Source organism: Merops nubicus, unplaced genomic scaffold, assembly GCF_000691845.1.
Source record: "Merops nubicus isolate BGI_N331 unplaced genomic scaffold, ASM69184v1 scaffold49777, whole genome shotgun sequence".
In the NCBI taxonomy this organism is placed as follows: domain Eukaryota; kingdom Metazoa; phylum Chordata; class Aves; order Coraciiformes; family Meropidae; genus Merops; species Merops nubicus.
In genome coordinates this window covers 7692-20528 of record NW_008621952.1, presented here as the reverse complement: position 1 = coordinate 20528, position 12837 = coordinate 7692, and the positions used below count along the sequence as shown (strand labels likewise).

Sequence of the window (12837 nt, the reverse complement as noted above, 5' to 3'; positions counted from 1 at the left end):
CTCATGAGGTTCACCTGAGCCCACCTCTCCAGCCTGTCCAGGTCCCTCTGGATTGCATCCCATCCCTCTGGCACATCAACTACACCTCCCAGCTGGGTACCATCCACAAAATTACATATGATGAATACATACTCAGCATTTCATTTCACCAAGTACATTTCTTATATTTGCTCATAATTTTGACTCAGATTGTGCCTACATACAAAACAAAAACCACAAAGGTACTTTTCTTACCTCCTTCCACAAGCTGAACCCAATTATTGTGGGAACTGCCATGCTCAGAATAAGAGCCTAGAAATACACGTTAGAAGAAATGGATTATGCACTGTTCTCTACTCTCCAACTCTGGCTGTCTGTTGATTTTGCTTGTACAGTCAGCTACATTTATGCCTGAAACCTCAGAGGGACAGTAAGTGGTGAAACTCCATGGTTTTCTGCCACGCAAAAAACACCTTGCAAACAAGAATTTGCCTAATTTAGCATGGATTAATTTATCTGACCCATAATAACTTTCAATCAGTATTTGGGATGGTTAATTACTACTCAAATAACAATGACACAATGTGCACATGATGTAGGCAACAGACGGAAGGTAAACACCTCACATAAAGGCAATGAGATAATCTGAGAAAAGAAAAAAATATGAAATAAGTATTTCAAACCTCTGACCTCGTTGATGGTTTTGTTCAGATTAACAATATTTATATGCAAAACCCATTCTTCCGTACACCATCATTCTAGTGGACATAAACTTTATTTTGCAAAAAGAAGAAAATAGCTCACATGGTACAGGAAACATTTGGTAAGGAATAATAAGCTATTAACACATCTATTTAATAGTCAAAAAGCAGGTCTATATAGCTACATATATATAGCATTTCTTTATTTCTATATAAAGCATGAGGTACATAAAAATGCTGTGTACATGAAGCTATTGTTGCTCTTTGACTGGCAGAACACTGTCAATGTTTCTGATATAACAGTGTATGGCATTTTTACTAGTGACATAGAGAAGCTCTTAAGTATAAAATATTTATTTCTATATGCCTCTTGAAATTAAAGTAAGTAATATCCTACCCTTATTTAATTAATAAAGCAAATGCAGAAGACTGCTAAAAACTGCACAAAACAACTCTTGGCATATCAAGAATAAAGCTGGAGTTGGAAGTGGAGGGCATTGTCTGCAGTGTAGCACAAGCTCATCTTCAGCTGCAACACTTCTCTATAATGCCCAGACATGACCAAATCTTACACAAATTCCACTCACCTTTGCTTATGAAGCAGTTTTATTCTCAGCAATTAAATACACCAAACTACCACATTTTTAGCCTCACTTCCTAGTAAGACAAGGCTTACACTGATGCTTTCAGAGATTAAGCCAGCTCCGTTTCTTATGAGGAAAGGCTGTTATGTGGACACAACTTTATTGCCAAGTATGAAAAGCGTGATATATTAAGAATAAAAGCCACAGAAAAAGCAGACTATGAGATCCACTGCTCACAGAACTATACGCTCTTTTAATGAGTTCTTCTAAAGGCTTAGGTAATAGTTGTCTGAAAAGTCACATGCTGGCTAGCTGCAATTCCCAAAACACTGGCACCAGCAACTCACCAGCAATATGGGGTGCACAGCTTTCAGTCGAAGCCACTTGAACAGCGTCATCCAAAGCTCAGGGGAGCACACACCAAATGCAGCAAGCATGCACACATAAGGCGTCCATAGGTACTTCATTCTGAAAAACATGGCAGCAACTCACTTGGGACTCTGCACATGCATCTGCACTCAAGCTATTTTTAAAAAATCTGAATATTTTTATAATGTCAAACACAGTCTGGATGTTCAAGCAATCTGAGATATGTTTGATGACACTGAGGGGTAAACAAAGGAAATCTCTAGCAGAAGAGCAGGCACCTGATCATCTGCTGCAAGATGTAGGAGCAAGATCCAAGGTAAAAGACAAAGTCCTTCAGAGTTCAGGGGAGGACGAAAGAAAAACAGAGACTAGTAAAGTCACTCGGCTGTTGCAGTTTCCCAGCCAAGCAAGGATAAAAAGCAGCTATTCAGCAAAGCTGTAAGGAAAAAACACCTGTAATCTAAGGGGATACCTGAAGAAAGGAAAATATTTAATAAGCAATTTATGATTCGCTAATATTGCCTGCCTCTGAAGGATAACTAAACAAGTCAGAAAAACTACATGGTAAGACAACAGTCTGCTCACTAAGACTTTGCGAATATTCAGGTTTTAGGACAATGAGCGTAAAGCAAACACAGGCCTGCCACCTTCAAACTGAGTTAGCTAAGAGCCAAAGATAGAATCATAACATCTTCCAAACATTAGCTTCTGTAGCTTTAAGGACTAACACAATACCTTTGAAAACAGTTTTGCTACTGCTTTAACAGGTATAGGTGAACCTCATGCTAGCTGAGACACAAGATTGATAAGAAATCTTCCATGTCTCAGTATTCCAGAACATACACTGTTCATCAAAACACTACACAAGATCTTGCTAGAATACAATATTAGAAGAATAACAGCATGTGAATACCATAAAGAAAGTGATTAAAATTTTCATGTCTTGGATTTTGGCTGCATTAAAAGCTTGGAAAACACATTAGGGAGACTAAGCACGATTCATCATATATCTGTATCCAATTTATAGTCAAAATGATCTTTGCTCTCTCCCCTGTTAACTAGTACCACTATATGCCAAACACATTTCTGAAAAGGGCCGAATTTCAAAGGGATGAATGGTGCATCATATCCAGTGAGGAACTCTCTATTGCTTTCAAAAGAGGTACATTAAAATCAGACTTACCCTTCCAAACACATCGCTAGACAACCAAGCAAAATTGTGTGAATTACATGATAAACTATTTCTGGCCTCTCTCCAATTCGACCATCCTCAAGTTTAATTGTCTCTTTCAGTGGTTCACCACTGCAGCTGGAGAAAATGAGACATCACTTAACTCAGACATTATTTCAGGCAAACATGCCAATAAAAATACTTCTATGACCATTAAGTCAGCAATACACTGAGATCATTCTGTGTCATATCATACCACACTGTTGCATTGCTTATTTGTTTTTTGTACTTAATCTAATGATCTGTCAGTCAGTACTTGCTGTCCCTTACTTTAAGATTGCAACCTCTCTGGAGCAATTTCTGTGAATTAAAACTATGGGAGCACTGCCTATGACCATAAATCCTATTTAAATGTAATTCAGCACCAACAGACAGCGTAATTTAGGAGCGTGCACCATCTGCAAATGTTTAGATGAAGCATGCTGTTCATGCTCTCTAAGTTTCTTCCTATCTTTAGCTTGGTGAAGAATTATGGAATCTGTATGATGATAATTGTGTATGGAACGTGTACAACATTTTATGACAAAGCAAGATAACAAACCCATGTTTTTAGTCACATTATTATACACTCTAGTAGTATATTATAAACAAAAATCATAACCAAAATCCTACCACAAATGTTTTTCTACAAAAGAGATAGCAAGGCACACAACAAGTAACGTTTTATTCTACCATGATGATTTTATGTTACAATTCTATAATTAGCTTCCTCATGACAAATGGAAATTATTTGAGATTATTAACCACTTCAAAATTAAAAAGAAAAAAAAATTAAATTGGGAGAGGGGAAAAGGTTTATTTTAGGCTATTCTTTACAAAGCTGTTGGGACATACTGGAGTCACTGCTCAATATAAAGTAGGAAATAGCTACTTCAGCCACTAGCAAAAAAACAGAAGCTTGTTTCATTGTTTTGAGTATACTGTCATACATCCAATCTGACAAATATTTTCATTTATAGCAGTATAATCTTTATCTATTAGAAATGTTGGTTCTTGAAAAGAAAAATCTGTTGCTTTTTGCTGCAGACAAGTGAGAAATCTGCCCTAATGATTGAGTAGTTACACCATTCATCTTCCACAAGAGAGAATTTCCTATCCATTGAGTTTCCAAGACAAGTGTCACTAGCACCTACAGTGCTGTTATTTTTAGTCTGTAAACAGAGAGCTCCTCTACCCCTTCTCTCAAGGGAACTGTGAATCACTGTGAAACTAAAAATAGGTTCAGTTTTACTTCAGCTCTGTTCTGAGCAGCAAAGGCTGATGGACATTATCACAGTAAACCAGAGTAAAAAAAAAAAATCCCACCCAAGTGAAGCATTCAAAATCTGAAATCCTCTCAACTCCACTCATTTCATTCTTCATAGTTAAAAAAAAAAAAAATTCAAAACAGAGAAGCAAATTTTCTAGCATCAATGAGGTAAGCTTACTGTTGGAAAGGCAAACAGACAAAACATCTCCCAAGAGACATAAAAGTTTCACAAAACATTAGCCAGAGCTCTGCAGAAATTGCACCTATGGGGAAACAAATCAATGACAACTCCCTGTCCTGACTGGAGGGATGCCCAAGAAGCTCCTCACTGAAGGACTTTCTTTAGGAACCCCTGGTGGACATTTCCACTGGTGGTTACACCCTGGCAAGTTCAATGGTGCAACAAACTTTGGAGCAATAAATGTGATGACCATTCAGACATCCAAAAATATTTTTAACTTCATATGTTTCAGTATAAATAAGTTACTTACCAAAATCTTCTAAAAATAACCTGAGTTACAGAAAAAAGGCAGATAACCAATACTAAAATATAGAAAGGCAACAGTGATGACTGTGTTAGTCGCAGAAAAAAGTCTTGGGAGGGTGCCTGAAGAGATTCTTGACAAAGGAGCCAATTCATTGTAAAATTCCTAGTAAGGCAAAAACATTAAAAACAATTACATTAAAACAATGACAAAGATTAGAAAAAAAAAAAAAAAACACAACCCAGCACACAACCAATCACTTTAACCTGTTCATGTCATAGAAGAGTATTTGAAATTTGCCATTGAAACCTTTTTACCACTAGAAACCGCTTTGCAACTACTCTTTAGAGTAACTCTCAAAAGTTTAACTTCCAATAAAGAATCTGATCTGAAGAGACCAGACTACGACTCTCTCATACCACAAAAACCCAACTGCCCACGTAGCTCTGTTATGGGGACGACAAAGCACTTTGTTGTCACAGTGGATTAAGATTTTAGAGAGATTGGTGCAAGAAGGTGTGTTTGTCCTCATTCCAAACAGGGACATGAAGGAAGGAAAGTGGTCATCTGAGATCAAAACCAAGCCCAAGCCACTGCCAAGAACAGAATCCTTAATGCTGAAATTCTAGTTCTGTGGCCAAATCCACTTGATCATTCTTCTTTCTCAATTAATGAGCAGGAAGTTTATATACCCTGCCAAGAAGCACTATGAGTGGGTATTCTCAACTGGAACTGCTGGTGCAGCGTGTGATACCATGAATGCATTCTTGTCTTATTTTGTTTTGCTTTCTTCCCTCTTTTCTTTTTCTTTTCCTCTAAGGGAAAACTAGAGAACTGGAACACTTTCAATTAGACAGAATCAGTTTAAAGATTAAGAGCTAGGCATGTCCAAACTGGCCTTAAATTACAGATCTTGAACCTCTTGTGCTGCAATTCCCAATTTCAACCCACAGTTACACAAGTTTCTAGGTGTAGTTGCACCCAGCTTGTCTCAGTCACTGGCTTCATGGAAGATTCTGACAGTCTGGAAAGTAATACGTAGCAAGTCCCCAGGGGAAAAAATTGAATCCGTAATACCTCATAGCTGACTACTCTGAAATCCTGATCAGAGGCAGTCCTCTCTGTTCTCGCAAAACATTTAACATCATTTAGGTGTGTGTTAATGCATCTTAGGCAATGTCATTATACCTTGTCTTCCAAAAATTTCCCAACAATTTCAATTATGTGTGATGTCATTTTCCACTTCTTCCCCTGAAAGTCTATGAAGCAGTTTTGTTAGATGCAGCTCCCAGGAGATAGTCCCGATTCCTGCACAGAATTCCAAGTCTTGGCTTGGGTCCAGGAGGTGTCTCAATCCTTATGAATACTCCACTTGAAGTTTTCCAGAAAATCTGTAGCCATGACATCATCTTCTTGTAGACCAACATTCAACTCTTTTACAGATGTGAACAGTATTAGAATCACAATTCCCTTTGACTTTCAAGTTGTCCCTTGTCCTAATTTCTTCCAAAACATCCAGTTTGGCTTTTTTTTTTTGGGTGGAGTGGGTAGTGTTACTCTTAAAATACTAAAAATAAACCCTGTTTTGAGATAGTGTCAATAGTTCATTACTTTTTTCAGAGCCCTTTCTCTTCCAGGCTATAAGAAGTTAGTAACACCACTGTCACCTTATTTGTTTTTAAGTCTTATTAGAAACACTAGACAAGGCACAGAAAGTTTTTGCTCTTCAACATCAAAGGAAAACAAAAATCCATTAAATGCTTTCACCCCAAGGTATGAAAAATATTGAGGTGCCTCAGAAACTTCAAAATCCTAAGTAAATTCTATTTATGCATTTTTTTTTAATTCCATCTTAAAACCACGTGACCAACAGAAACTGTTTCCCCAGCTCCTCTATAAAATTCTCACAGGCCACTGAAATTTTACACTTCTCAAAGAGCAGTTTCAGATGTTCTGGTGTCTTAGGAAGTGTAAAGAATGAAAAAACTTACTTAGTTGTGTTCAAGCCAAGTTTTACTTCAATGAACTTCAGCAAATGCTCATTTTCTTTATGAGGAACAAACATCTGAAAATTAATTTAGCAGAGAAAAGTATTACCAAGTGGCAGAAGCAGCTTTTGCTTCACTCAGATTACAAAATGGCAGGGAACAATCAACTATTCAAGACTGAGTTAAAACTACCAAATCGGATTAAGTGTGCCAATTAAGGCACAGGTACAGTATTGTAAATCTTCATTTAAATAAAGCTGTCTTTAGGGTTTCCTTGAGAGTACTGTAGCCTTCATTTTGTTCATGTACCCCAACAGGAGGGCAAATGAAAAGCTGTCAATAAGTTGACAAAGGACTACTGAGCAGTGCAAAAAGCATCACGAAAAACAGACCGAAGTTTATAAACCCTCAAGCAAGCCAAAGGACATTGTGTTTGGCTCCACTAAACAACAGGACTGCAGCCTAGCAGAAGTTATGGGCATTCGTAATCTTCACATAGATTCAGCAGCCTAAAGTTCTGTGTACTGTCTACGGAATTTAAGTCATATTTTTCAAGGTTAGGTTTTATTTTCCTGGAAGTCCAGCAAGGCTAGCCAGTCTGAATGGCTCAAGAAAACTATCAGATCTGAACATCCTCTCAAACTGTTTAGGGTTCACTAACTTCTTTATTTTTTAAGTCAACACTGTTAATTAACACAGCCAGGGTCAATTTTCAACACAGAGGAAAAGCACAATAAATTATGTAAAAGACTAAAGCCAGAAACAGGGAGTTGCTAATCAAAATACAAGACGAGGCTAAAATCCCGTTGCATAATCTCAACCCCTAGCCAGCTCCTGCACTACATGAAGGTCTCTACTCCAATGTTCTGGTTGGAATTCAATTGAAAATTAACATTTACCCTGAGACTACTTATACCTGTTCCTGGCAACTAGTCTCTTCCATGCACAAGAATATTGTTTTAACACTCAGACCAGCTTGCAGAGGCCATCCAAGTTATAATAAAACCCACATTTATGAAATAGCTACAGTGTGATCTAAAGAATATTTCTATACTATGCTTTAAAATCAACCTGAAAGACCAAAAAAACCCAACATACAGCTGCTTGAGTTGAAGACTTTTTGTATAGATACAAAATTATTTAATTTTTAGTACTCCAATTTGCTATGAATTAAGCTATGAACTCTCATAGAATCATAGGGGTTGGAAGGTCATCTAGTCCAACCCCCCTGCCAGAGCAGGACCACCTAGAGTACATCACACAGGAAGGTGTCCAGGCAGGTTTTAAGTGACTCCAGTGAAGGAGTCTCCACACCCTCTCTGGGCAGCCTGTTGCAGTGCTCCGTCACCCTCACAGTAAAAAAATTTTTCCTGATATTCACCTTGAACCTCCTATGCTCCAATTTGCACCCATTACCCCTTGTCCTATCACAGGTCAACACTGAAAAAAGCTTAATTCCATCTTCCTGACACTCACCCCTTACATATTTGTAAACATTGATGAGGTCACCCCTCAGTCTCCTTTTCTCCAGGCTAAAGAGACCCAGCTCCCTCAGCCTTTCCTCATAAGGGAGATGCTCCACTCCCTTAATCATCTTTGTAGCCCTACGCTGGACTCTCTCCAGCAGTTCCCTGTCCTTCTTGAACTGAGGGGCCCAGAACTGGACACAATATTCCAGATGTGGTCTCACCAATGCAGAATAGAGGGGGAGGAGAACCTCTCTTGACCGACTAACCACACCCTTTCTAATGCACCCCAGGATGCCATTGGCCTTCTTGGCCACCAGGGCACACTGCTGGCTCATGGTCATCCTGCTGTCTACCAGGACCCCCAGGTCCCTTTCCCCTACACTGCTCTCCAGCAGGTCAGCCCCCAACCTGTACTGGTGCATGCTGTTTCTCAGATCAATAAGATAAGCAACACTTCAAAAGTTTTTTCCAAGATACATCTGTAACATTTTTCCATTTAGATTTTGACAATTAAAATCATTTTACAGAGGAATCTTACCTTTAGTAAGAAGTTTAGTGTCACTGTTATTGTAAGTACCAAATAAATATACACTATTTTCAGCAATCTTGACATAAATGTGCCTCTTTTCATATTCATCTGTAAAAATATTTTAAGAATGCCTTATCATTTACAATTTACAATTGTTTAAGTAACAAATACTACACTCAGAGTTAGAATAGTCTAGTTACCTGAAGGCATTTAGAGAGCATTAAAGCTGCTACAAGACTCAGTAATGGTGACACTAGTAAGGCTGAATTTTCAAACTGCAAAAGGTACCCCAAGAAGAGAGAAAACAAGTAGATTTTGTATACTTCATGCACCTGTTAAAGAAACAAAATAAACCACAATAAAATAACATTACAGTGAATATCCACCCTGCTTTTCAGAGCAGCAGATAGCTCAGCCCGTTCCGCTGTTACTCAGGGGATTAATGGATCTCTATCCCCCAGTTCATTGATCTGGCAGGGCACCACTCAGCTCCATAAAGTATTTCACATCAGAATTATCCTGGTCAGTCTCAGTGACTAGTGCAAAACTACTTCACAAGAATGCTGTAAAAATACTGACACTTTTACAAGTATTTTACAAGGCCTCCCGACTCTTTAACACCTCGCTGTGATGCAGCACGAACCAATAACCACCCTGCAAGAGTATGAACACATCATTTGTGTGAAGGAGTTGATCAGTGTAAGCATGTGCTCTCCTTGCCCCCACAATACTTGCTCACTTAACGTATCTCAAGGATACACAGACTGTTACTGATACTTTCTATTATTTATTAACTGATAAGCAGATCTTATAAACCCCAACACTTGATTCTTTAGACTTTTACCAAAATACTCATCTTCTGTACATTTTAAGGGCCCTGCTTTGAAGTAAAATAGATCAAACATTTCCCACAGCTGAGGAGCTGGGAAAAAAGCAACTGAAAGAAGAGACGACAAATCAGAGTTGCACACAGTTTGAAAGGGAAAACCAGGAGGCACACATGTACAAAGTGGCACCTATACCATTGCAACAGGCAGGGGAAAAAGGCCTGATTGTTGTAACATTGAGGAAGCATTTTGCAGAATAAATACAAATACTTTTGTACTGAAAAAAATCAACTGGCCTTCAGCATCTGTCTAGCCTATTTATTGTCTAAATCAGTATAGGGCAGGCCATTCAGGGTCAAAAATGAGCCACTTAACTGCACAGAGACAACATTAGTTTTTTGGTCAGCCACACCCTAGCATGAATAGGGCAAAGAAAAAAGGAGGCAGCTAGGCCAAGTAGGATGCATGACTGAGTGTCATTCATCACTCTTTCAGCTCTCCAAGGGTGTTTCAGATCTCAGAAACATTGTTCAGCTTCCGACTCTTTTGTTAGGAAAGCTGTCCCAAACACAGTAGTTGAGAAGAGAGTGAGTTTAAAACCATTTTATGCCTCTGATGGACATGACATGCACTTCATCTGGATGCAGCCTGCAAGACTCTCAAGTCATTGCTCAGTCTGAACCTTTTAGAGCTCCTGAGCAGTATGCAAGGCAGGCACCTCTGAGGTGCCAACTATTAGTAGGTTGAAGAGTTCTAATACCTTCTCTGTCTGTGCCAGAGCAAAGCTGTCTAGTAGGAAAAGAGAAACAGCCTGGACAAACAGGAGATAATGACTGTATTCCCACATCATCATGAAGGTATACGTTGAAGCACTCACCAAAAGGTAACAAAACTTCTAGAAGAAAAAAAAGAAAACAAACAAAACCATTAATTCCATACTTAGGCATCTCTGCCACAAAGTAACTGGAGGTCACCGAAACAGAAAATATGGAAATAAATTATTATTTTTGGAAATAATTGAAATACTGACTTCAAACATAGTTAACAAGATGGAAAAAATTAATTACTGAAACATCCAAAAACATCTGAAGCAAATCAGAATACCTTTGACAGGGAGACAAGCAAAGGAAGTTACCACCACCTCTGGGCAACAGGAAGAGCAACTAAGTAGTCTACATAGCGAGAAAAATTCTGCATCTGTTTATTTTAGAAAGAGAGCACACAGCTGGTTACCACACTGTTCTCTCTGAACCCTCATGGGGGCATAACAGGGCAGGGCATAAGTCACTTAGCAAAAACTGCACATGCCTAGTAGCTGTTTGGAAAAACAAAACATCTACTGTCTTCTACCTCAAAAGTAGTGAGAGAGGTAACTACTCTAGTACAGTTCTACCTGTAATTCTTTATTAGGCAATTAATTTTGCTTTACCTCAGCAGAACAATTCAGGTTTTTTTTTAAATAGCCTGTGAGAGCTGCTACTTGACATGCAAAATATGGCAAAGCCCAATTTTCCCTTGATGGTATGGAGTAATCAATTCTTGTGGTATCTGTCCTAGAACAAAGTAGAGACACATAAAATTATTGCAAGATTTATGAAACAAAAATATCAAGGAAAGCCTAAACATCGCTTCTCGTTATCAGCGTGGCCTTGCAGGCAAACTGTTCCTGCGTTAGGTGCAAAGCAATCCTGACACAATTTCACTGCCAATACAAGTCACAAAGGTAAGATCAGCACAGAAGGTCCAATCTCTACTCATTTATTCAGCAGCTCTCCTGATCAGGTGGCATTCACAGGACGGAAGCTGAAAAGCACCTGCCTCCAGCTGTTTCTGACCCACCACCACAGCGAGCGAGCCAGCTGCAGCACACGCTGCTTCTGCCACCCTGCACCGTGCCAGCAGAGCCTTCCCTGGCCACCAGCGGAGCCTTCCTTGGCCACCAGCAGTGTCAAATGGTCTCAGGGCCACAGGCAGGGGACTGCTGCCGTAACAGCAGCTTTTCACAGCACAATGAAAATCAGCTCATAGCTGAGAAAAAAAGATTCCTTCCAGTCCTCACACAATAGGTTTTACAAAAGTGATTTAGGCAGTTGAGCACAACATACTTAGAGTCCAAAGCAGTGCTCCCTCATAGCAGCAGCACCAGGAGATACTCTGTTTACAGGGAAAGTTCTGCCCAGCAAAACAAGAGATTAAAGATGGGTGGGGAGCATGCAAGGTCTTCTCATGGAATGACTTGACAGTATCTGCACAATTAGAGCTGTAGGAGAAAGTTTTAAAAAGTGCTAAAGTGACTTAGAAGCACAAGTCACACTTTCAAATGTGATCAAAGGCATCAGTTTCAGAGGCGCACGGTCTTCTTGGTGTCTACTACGCTTCTAAAATGGAGCCTCAAACTCCTTTATCGTTTAGATACTTGAAAGCGTCACCTTCCCTTTTTACCTCTGAAGCCTCCTACAGAGGCATATTTGGAGCTGCTCTAACTACTAGACCTTTCAACTTGTTAACATTGTTTAATCTTGGTTGCTGTTGAAAAAAAAGAAAGATTTATTCACCATTTTTCTTACTTTCCACTGTTCACACACAGCTTGATTAACAGTATTTTTACCTATTAATCACAGATTTGAGTCATGACGACTTCACACTCCTAAAAGATGCTTCTCAACAGTTCAACTTTAAAGGTCTGTCTCTAACATTTTACTCCTTCATAGTTCTTTTCTTTCAAGTGCTCTGAAGTTCACAGAAAGCTCCAGAGCTACTGGGTGACAGACCAGGAGCCTGAACACAAGTTCTTCTTGTCCAGATGAGACTTCCTATTGTGATGTTTCATGAAGGCACATTTTCTTGCAAGTTGTTTTCATCTTGCAATCAAGAAATGTTTTAAAATAAAAACATCTGGAGACCGGGAGTTTCTAAGAAGATTCCGCTTTGTACAAAAACTGACTACAAAAAGCAGATAAAAAAAAAAAAAATCAAAGACTATTTACAAGAAAAATGTACTTGGTCATTTCCTTCTAAGCAATGAAACAACCATCACAATATTTAGAGCTGGCCACAGAGAGCAATTCTGTTTTATAGCCACTTCAGAAATTAGTTTTCATTCTTCACCAGCACAAAAACCAAAAACTCCTGAGGAATGTTTTTTGCAAAATGGAAGGATGTGAGAATACTCCTGTATTGACACACATGCATAAAGTCAGTTCAACTGGCTGTGTGGATGGTTTGGACCACAGGAGGCCTTTCCATTACTAAAAGCACCATGAGAATCAGTGCACCTCTGGGAAATGTTCTGTATTCGGCCTAAGAGCTTGCCCTCACAGTGAGAACACAAACTTTAACAGAAAGCATTTCAATCCACTCTAATATTTTTAAATGCCTTATTGACAAACTAGATCGTATAAAGATGTTTTTCTTACCTGTTAATAA

General features: G+C 38.9%; 1 protein-coding gene across 1 annotated transcript in view; it reads right to left on the bottom strand.

Annotated features, from left to right (window-relative positions):
* Positions 1 to 234: 234 nt before the first annotated feature.
* The window catches only part of DPY19L4 (dpy-19-like 4 (C. elegans)), a gene marked incomplete at its 3' end in the record, with an annotated part of 17381 nt that continues 4778 nt past the window's right edge, over positions 235 to 12837 (bottom strand). Inside the window, exons 6-14 of the mRNA XM_008944611.1 lie at positions 10841 to 10989; positions 10172 to 10306; positions 8785 to 8916; positions 8594 to 8692; positions 6590 to 6663; positions 4605 to 4763; positions 2817 to 2936; positions 1612 to 1732; positions 235 to 291 (exon numbers count right to left, since the gene is read on the bottom strand). Of these exons, the coding sequence (XP_008942859.1) occupies positions 235 to 291; positions 1612 to 1732; positions 2817 to 2936; positions 4605 to 4763; positions 6590 to 6663; positions 8594 to 8692; positions 8785 to 8916; positions 10172 to 10306; positions 10841 to 10989 (1046 nt within the window). The remainder of the gene's footprint in view (positions 292 to 1611; positions 1733 to 2816; positions 2937 to 4604; positions 4764 to 6589; positions 6664 to 8593; positions 8693 to 8784; positions 8917 to 10171; positions 10307 to 10840; positions 10990 to 12837) is intronic.